General features: G+C 33.4%; 1 protein-coding gene across 1 annotated transcript; it reads left to right on the top strand.

Moving 5' to 3' along the window:
- Positions 1-1,297: 1,297 nt before the first annotated feature.
- LOC107962242 (14-3-3-like protein) lies at positions 1,298-4,286 on the top strand. Its single transcript, XM_016898560.2, has 4 exons — positions 1,298-2,020; positions 2,115-2,237; positions 2,326-2,442; positions 4,042-4,286. The coding sequence occupies exons 1-4, from the start codon at positions 1,532-1,534 to the stop codon at positions 4,120-4,122; spliced, it is 810 nt and encodes a 269-aa protein (XP_016754049.1). The 5' UTR covers positions 1,298-1,531; the 3' UTR covers positions 4,123-4,286.
- Positions 4,287-8,577: the final 4,291 nt, after the last annotated feature.

Here is an 8,577-nt window from a genome sequence, read left to right as displayed (position 1 = left end):
TAAAATTACTTTTGATCAAAATCTATATTGATATCAAATCTTTTACCATCCTTAAAATATAGAAATAAAATAAAATAAACAAAATCATCATAATTATTCAAGACTTTAAAAAAAATCCAATATGAAACGTTAAATAAAAATTCCCTTCAATACTTTTTGCATCTTGTGTCTAAAGTTTTAAATAAAAATAATTATATAGCCTCAATCACTATAAGTTACAAATACATAATAAAGATAATTAAGGTGCTCTATAAATTCTTTAGGAGTTACAAGAATTAGGCTTAGGTTGTGTTTAATAGTACTATTTAGGAGCACTTTTTACATGAAAAATACTGTTGAAGCAAAAGAAATGCTAAGTGAATGAAATTTTTTGTTTTTCAAAAGCACTTTTCCCCAAATGGAGAAGTTAAAATTTTTAGCTTTTCTCTCTTAAAAGCACTTTTGATAGCTTAATTACATTTTCACCCCTCCAACACATAGTATTTTCCCTTATCTGGTTAATTGCTTAAAAAATATTAAAAATTTATTTTTCATATATTAAAATATTAACAACAAATTATAATAAATTTTTTCTACATTCTTATTAAAATGTCACAATATTAATTAATTTAAACATTATTTAAATGTTTATTTATTACTTTATAATATCATGTCTGAAATGGACATTTTATATTTTTTTTACAGCAATACTAAACACTTAAATCTTAAACTAAACTTTTCAAAAGTACTTCTCAAAATTATTTTTCCAAAACACTTCTCAAAAGTAATGCTAAATTAGCTCTTAGTTTGGATGGGCGGTGTGTTTACCTCTGATAAAATTAAAAACAACGGTAACAGTGAGATTAATTTCTGTAACAACAAAGTAAAAGATTCCATTGCACCACGGGTGCAATGAATTCAAAGGAGCCCTTACAAGAATTACAAAAGAATAAATTTGGAGGTTTTAGGAGTTATTAATAGATTTATAACATAAACTACTTTTAATTTAAAGCGTAGTTAATATCATTTTACATTTATATAATTTTTCAACTAAATAATTAAAAAATATTATTTAAAAATTAAACTCTAGACATATAAATTCAAATAAACGTCTCTTACCAAATTATTAATGGAAATAATTTTATAAATATATTAAAATAAAATATTTTAGTTCACCTGTGATAAAATCGAGTACTAATTAAAGTTATGAGATATTAGTTTAAAGAAAAATGTGTTTATATATATGAATGCAGGTGGTCCATAGGAGTAAGTCCAACAAAGCCTATAAATTGGAAACCGAAAAGCCCAGCGATGTATTGAAAATTCAAATCCTGTCCCTCCCAAAAAAAGGGCGGTGAGACCGTGAGATTAGCCAGCAAAAGCATTGTTCCCTCTCCCATTCTCAACGCAATCATCGCCACCCACTTCTCCCATCCTCTCAATCCCACACCCCCCAAAAGGTCTCAGATCTAGATTTTTTTTTTCAAAACCTACCCTTCTTCCATTCCCCCTTTCGCTTCCATTCTCTCTCAGCCCTTTCCAATTTCCAAATATGGCCGCCACTAGTCCTTCGTCCCGCGAGGAATTCGTTTACATGGCCAAACTCGCCGAGCAAGCCGAGCGCTACGACGAAATGGTTGAGCTCATGGAGAAAGTCTCCTCTTCTTCCGAGAGCGAGGAACTCAGCGTCGAGGAACGGAACCTCCTCTCCGTCGCTTACAAGAATGTAATCGGTGCACGCCGTGCTTCCTGGCGGATCGTCTCCTCCATTGAGCAGAAAGAGGAGAGCCGTGGTAATGAGGATCACGTCACTCTAATCCGCGATTATCGGGCCAAGATCGAGTCTGAGCTCTCCTCTATCTGTGGCGGTATTCTGAAGCTGCTGGACTCCAGGCTTATCCCTTCGGCTGCTGCTAAAGACTCCAAGGTCTTTTATCTTAAGATGAAGGGCGATTATCACAGGTATTTGGCTGAGTTCAAGACTGGAGCCGAGCGTAAGGAAGCTGCTGAGAGTACTCTCACTGCTTACAAGTCCGCTCAGGTTTTCAATTTTTTGCCCTATTTTCTTTTTAGATCTACTTGAAGCATGTGTTGAAGTTTATCTCTTTTTAACCTTTTCTTTTCCTGTTTCTTAGGACATTGCCAACGCCGAGTTGGCTCCAACTCACCCGATCCGACTCGGACTGGCTCTCAATTTCTCTGTTTTCTACTATGAGATTCTCAATTCTCCTGATCGCGCTTGCAATCTCGCAAAACAGGTTGGTTGCGATTTCCATTTTTTATTCTAAAATAAATGTAATGTGTTCATACATCTAGTGCTAACCTGCTGTACTTGGATCGGGACAGGCATTTGATGAAGCAATCGCTGAGTTGGATACTCTAGGCGAGGAATCATACAAAGACAGCACCCTCATCATGCAACTCCTCCGCGACAATCTCACTCTCTGGACCTCCGACTTGCAGGTGAATAAAATTTATTTATTTCTTTATTTTTATAAACGGCTTATTCATATTTATCCAGGAAAACAGGAATATAACCTGCTAGAAAATACTGTAGAATACTAGTATAAACAAGTGGAAACGTATAAAATGTAAACTAAAATTTACGGAGAAGCAAGGAAGTCTCTAGGTCTGGCATAAAAAAAAAAGGCTTTCTTTCCGTTGCTTGGGAGAAGTCCTGTAATCTAGATCGTATTCGTGTAAAATCAATACAGATAAAAATAACCTCAGCTTCTCGAGTCTTCCTATTGTTACTTTCCTTTCAAACGTGACCTAGCTACCTTACTCGGACTTGGGTGCGTTTGCTATGGTGTTATATGTGTGGGTCATATCTTGAAGAGTCGTAGCAACAGAGAAATCTAGTTTAAGAGTTAGCACTGGCGGAGGTTTGTCCTTCAACCACTTCACTGAAACAAATTCATCTAACTATTCTCTCTGATCCCTTTGAAAACCATCACAATGCAACTGTCTTGCTATGAAAGCAAAAGAACTATAAATGATGTGTCCTCGTCAGTTTGCACAGACAGGAAAGTTTGAGAAGAGTAGGCGTCTAGTTTAGGATACTCATCCGAGCTATTAGCATATGGTTGAGGATATTGTGGTGAAACGTACTTGTGGTTGCTTGTTATGAATGACACTGCTGTGTTATATATACCATATTTTTTGCCGATAAATTAGGCCCCGGAGAGTAATAAAATACATTGGAAGTGGTATCAATCAAGGAGGAAGCAAATCGACTAAGCTTTAGTAGCTTTTTCTATGCAAATTGGTGTTTGAAGGAATATTAGATATGCCGTAACTAATGCTTTAGTGGCATGTATTTTAGCTTATGCGAGAAAAAAAAATCATTAGAATAACAAAAAGATAGAGAGTTGGTCACATTGTTTGATTCTCTTGGCTCCATGAAACCTACCTGACCAACATTTACTGAGATGGAAAACATACTAGAATGTATCACATCAGAAAATTATAGGTTGGCAGGGCCTCCAAAGAGTAAAAACAAATCGTAGGTAACTGAATAAAAGGGTTTTTGGACATCAATCTTCCAGATGCAGCAAGGGAACAATACCTTTTCATTGCTAACCTTGAACTAGCTGCTGAGTCAACAGGACATTGTTCATCAAACTCCAAAAATGCACTCTGATTGGTGATGCATTTATAATTGGTGAAACAACATTTTCCCTTATGATTTTGTTTGAATTGTAATGGATTGGTTGATTAAATTGGTTGAATCAATAATTTATTAAAATATCGATTTGATTAGAAAAATTAAGTCAATTGATTTACGAAATAATTAAGTTAAAAATTGATTGAACCGATAATTAAATCAATTTTTTATAATTTATTTAAGCAAATAAAATTAATTAAAGCTATTGAATTAATCAAATTGAACTTTTTACAACCAATTATGTTCTAGGAGCCTGCAATCGGTTTTCGGATTTGTCAGTGAGCTACCATACAATAAATTATCCTTAAGATTTCACCTATTAAGTAAAATACTTTTTTCTTTCCACTAAAGATATGTTACTAATGTAAGTGTAAATTTTATTTAAAATTAATTAGGATGACGGAGCTGACGAGATTAAAGAAGCACCGAAGCAGGAGGAAGAGCAGAAAAAGCAACCGGAACAGCCAAAGCAGTAGTGAGAATCTACTCAATGGGGTTCTTGTTCTGTTATTATTAAATTTAAGGGTTTCAAATTAAATGAAACGTCTACCCGTTTTATATGTTTTTTTTTCTTATTTTTTTAGCCTATTCTTGTATTTTGCTTTCCACTCATTTGTTCATGTACTGATTTCTTTTTTCATTTTATTCTCCTTTTTGGTTTTCCTTTTAGCTTGTTCTATCAAAATCTAAATGTGCTAATCAAAATTTGTATATGCAATTAAGAAAATTATGAATCGAAGATGGCTAATAATAGTTTCATTATGTTGCTATTCGAAACTCTTGATTAAATTATTGTCCAGTTGTCAAACATTAATTCATTTTAAGTTTTGATTAAAAAACATTTTTACAAAAATTAATGTTATGTGAATTTTTTTAATATTTTGGATTCATATGTTAAAAAAATCAATTAAGCATTTGAATTAAATTCACATTCAATTAAATTCTTTCGTTAATCGTTTTTGTCATTGACAATGTTGATCATTAAAATAAATTAATAGATCAATTAGATGGTAACACATGATAGCTTTTGGTTTAAACTAATACTTTTTTTATAAAAAAATTATAAAAAAATTATAAAACAATTTGAAAAATTATAAAAAAATATTAAATATTAGAAAATATTAAAATTATTAAAATTATATAAACTTATTAAAAAATTCTAAAACTAATAAAACTTATTTAAAATTTTAAAAAAAACTAATTAGAATTCTTAAAAAATAATAAAAAAATTATTAAAATAATAAAATTGATATAAACTTATAAAAATTATTAAAAAAATCATAAAAACTTGAACTGGACCAGTTAACCTAAAATCAACAAGGGTATTGGTTTGAGAAAAACCATTAGACCGGTTGACCTAAGAATCGAGCAATTGAACTGATTTTTTATTTTTAATAGTTTTATCAAACCATAATTTCATTATTCAACTATTAGCTTAAGTTAGATTGAAATATTCTAACCAAGATATTCAAAACGAGCTCGATGGTCAAATTGATCAGGCTATCAGTTTGCCAATTCAATTGATCTGTCCAATTCAACTAAATAAAACATTAAAAATGAAAAAAAATAAAAATTCAGTTCAACCGTTTGGTTTCCAGGTCAACCAATCTATAGGCTTTCTCCAAACTGATACCCTTATTGGTTTTAGTCTGTTCTATAACACCCTTCACTCGTATTCAACGTCGGAACAAGGTTGCGGAGCATTACCGGACGTACAACACATTTATATATACTTTTCACATACATTTAATCATTTCATACAATCATTATTTAATCTCAATCAATTTGTCCCTAATACGAGCCTACTAGGCCCTAAACATGCTTTGGGAGTGGTTCGGGACTAAACCGATAACTTAAGAAACTTTCAAAAACTTTGAAAATTTTACTCAAAACAAGGGACACACGCCCGTGTGTCTAGGCCGTGTATCTCACACGGCCACCAGACACGCCCATGTCACAAGCCGTGTGGACATTCGAAATGTGAGCACATGGCCGTGTCCCAGCCCATGTCCGACCCTATGTAACTCTCTAACTTGGGTCACACGCCCGTGTGATTAGCCCGTGTGCACTAAAAATGGCCATACACACCCGTGTGCCAAACCATGTGCTAGGCCATGCCAAACCTGTAGGGTATACTGACTTATGCCACATAACCAAGTCACATGCTCCTGTGTGGAGCATACTGACTTGATTTCTAAAACCACACAGGGGACACACGGCCGTGTAGTTAATCTTGTGTCACACACAACTGAGACACACGCTCGCGTCTCTGCCTGTGTGGACAAAATAGGCTATTTACCAAGCCATTTTGCCACCCTATTTTGTGCCCACCTACACCAAATTCAAAAGCACCCATCCAATACTCATATATGAGCAAATAATCCAGCCAATTAAACATATATCATGCACATTCAATACTTACATTTTACATATACACAAATAACCCAAACATGCTATACCAATCCTTATCTTCTCAAATCATCAAAATAACCATTAACAAATATGCATTATTTGGCATAATTTATCAAGCATACCAATAACCACAAATCATCAACTTAACACTCATAATACCTATTACCATCAATCATCACACAACCATCAACCGACTTATTTCACAAGACATAAACATACACATATGTACATGATTCAAGCATACCAAATAAACCAAAATAAGCCATCACTCATGGCTATATCTACATACCAAAACATAAACATTTTCTGTAACGCCTCGTACCCGAGACCGTCGCCAGAGTCGAACACGAGGTGTTAACAGACTTAATTCATTACTTAAACAGCTCAAACAATTTATTTTTAAAATTTTCAGTCAAGCTAGCAATCTGCGTCATAGTCGCTTAAAAATTCATATCTCGAGTTCCAAAACTCGAAATCTAATTCCGTAAATTTTCCATAAAACTAGACTCATATATCTATTTACTAATTTTTTTCTAGAATTTTTGGTCTAGAAAATTAGTACAGTTTATTAGTTAAAGTCTCCCCTGTTTCAGGGTTCGACTGCTCTGACCTCTATGTATTACGAATCAGATATCTCCTTGTACAGAGTTTCAATGACTATGTCGTTTGTTTCTAATAAAACTAGACTCAATAAGGAATCTGTACATATAAATCATAACTTATAATTATCTTTGAACAATTTATGGTGAATTTCCAAAGTCAGAATAAGGGATCCAGAAATCGCTCTAGACCTGTTTCACAAAATTTAAACATCTCATAAAATATAACTCATATACCTGTTTTGTTCCATCCATATGAAAATAGACTCATAATTATTCAATTTCATATTTTATTCATCATCTAATTGTATCTCTACTATTTTTAATGATTTTTCAAACTCACATCCCTGTTGCTGTCTGAATCTATTTTATGGTAAATTTTACCTATTTCATGGTTTCCATGGATTAGCTAGCAATTTAGCATACATAACACCAAATATGATCATGATTAGCCATTCCAATGGCTAATCATTACCAAGCATTTCCATACCACTCAATAACCATATCATAAGACCATATATACAAAATGATTATAATGTTATACATGCCATACTCAAAATATACAAGCCATTATGCCAAGATGGTATACGGATAGTGTGAGTGTGCCTCTGACCGTTCCCGATTTCCGAGCTGACTTGTCAACACTACAATGAATGAAAAGGAGGGAGTAAGCATAAATGCTTAGTAAGCTCACATGCAAATAGCAAGTAACACAACTATATACGCAAACATAAAACATCATTTGCATAATCATCACCGAGACATTCATATCACATTTTCATTTATCATCTTACCATATTGTTGTTATATCGAGTTTTCAACTAGAGGGTTAAGTACATACCTATTCAAAGTATTCATTTCACAACACTTTCCAATACATCTCTTTAATCTCGAGTATTCCTCCATTTGAGTAGAATTTTACCCGTTGAACACATCGGAATATAATTCGGATACATGGAAAGTTTGCACATAAGTGCCACATATGTAGCCAAGCTACCATGTAACCCGCCCATAAGTGAACTCAGACTCAACTCAATGAGCTCAGATGCCTAGTTACATCTCTCGAACTCGGACTCAACTCAACGAGTTCGGACATTCGCATCCATAAGTGAACTCGGACTCAACTCAACGAGTTCGGATGCTCAACCATCCTAGTGACATGTCACTTGTATCCTAATCTATTCCTAAGGTTCAAGCGGGCTTTTTCCCTCGATCTCACATTTTCCGTCTTCCACGGAATATCGGAACCGATACTCGGTAGCAATTCATATTTAACAAGTAATAAACATAATTTGCGTATTACTCAACAATAACCACAAAGCATAATATTTCATAATAATAATCATCATATCATATAAATATCATTAAGTTACTTAAAATGACAATTATGTCACTACATTTACACATGAACTTACCTCGTATGCGAAAATGACTACTTTTACCATTTCGTCCACAACTTGGTATTTTCCCCATTTTAGCCCAAATTTTAGTTTTCCTTGCTCTGTCATTTAAAATATAGTCTAATTAGGACTCACATTATACAAATTGACCCAAAATCAAATTTTGGCAAAATTATAGTTTTGCCCCTAAACTTTTGCATATTTACACTTTTGCCCCAAAGCTCGTAAATTAAACTTCAGTCTATTTTCTTATGTTTTATGACATGCTGATCATTTTCCCCTTCTATGGTAACATCAAATTCTCACTCTAACATGTACTTATGACTATTAGGTATTTTTACCGATTAAGCCCTTTTGCTCGTTTTCACTTAAAACCGAGTAGTACAAGTTGTCTAACATAATTTAAAACCTCATATTCTATCATAAAACACCAAAACACACAAATTTCACCTATGGGTATTTTCCAAATATGAACCCTAGGTTGAATTATTGCTAACATAAGCTTAATCGAGCTACCGGG

Source organism: Gossypium hirsutum, chromosome A01, assembly GCF_007990345.1.
Source record: "Gossypium hirsutum isolate 1008001.06 chromosome A01, Gossypium_hirsutum_v2.1, whole genome shotgun sequence".
Taxonomy (NCBI): Eukaryota; Viridiplantae; Streptophyta; class Magnoliopsida; order Malvales; family Malvaceae; genus Gossypium; species Gossypium hirsutum.
The sequence above is the reverse complement of the archived record's forward strand: the minus strand, read 5'-3'. Positions and strand labels throughout refer to the sequence as shown.

What these genes read in the sequence shown, in the direction of transcription:
- LOC107962242 (XM_016898560.2), top strand. Translation starts at nt 1,532, where the DNA reads ATGGCCGCCACTAGTCCTTCGTCCCGCGAGGAATTCGTTTACATGGCC. An exon ending in CTTGCAATCTCGCAAAACAG is followed by an intron (nt 2,238 to 2,325) that starts GTTGGTTGCGAT and finishes GGATCGGGACAG; the next exon opens with GCATTTGATGAAGCAATCGC. An exon ending in TCTGGACCTCCGACTTGCAG is followed by an intron (nt 2,443 to 4,041) that starts GTGAATAAAATT and finishes AAAATTAATTAG; the next exon opens with GATGACGGAGCTGACGAGAT.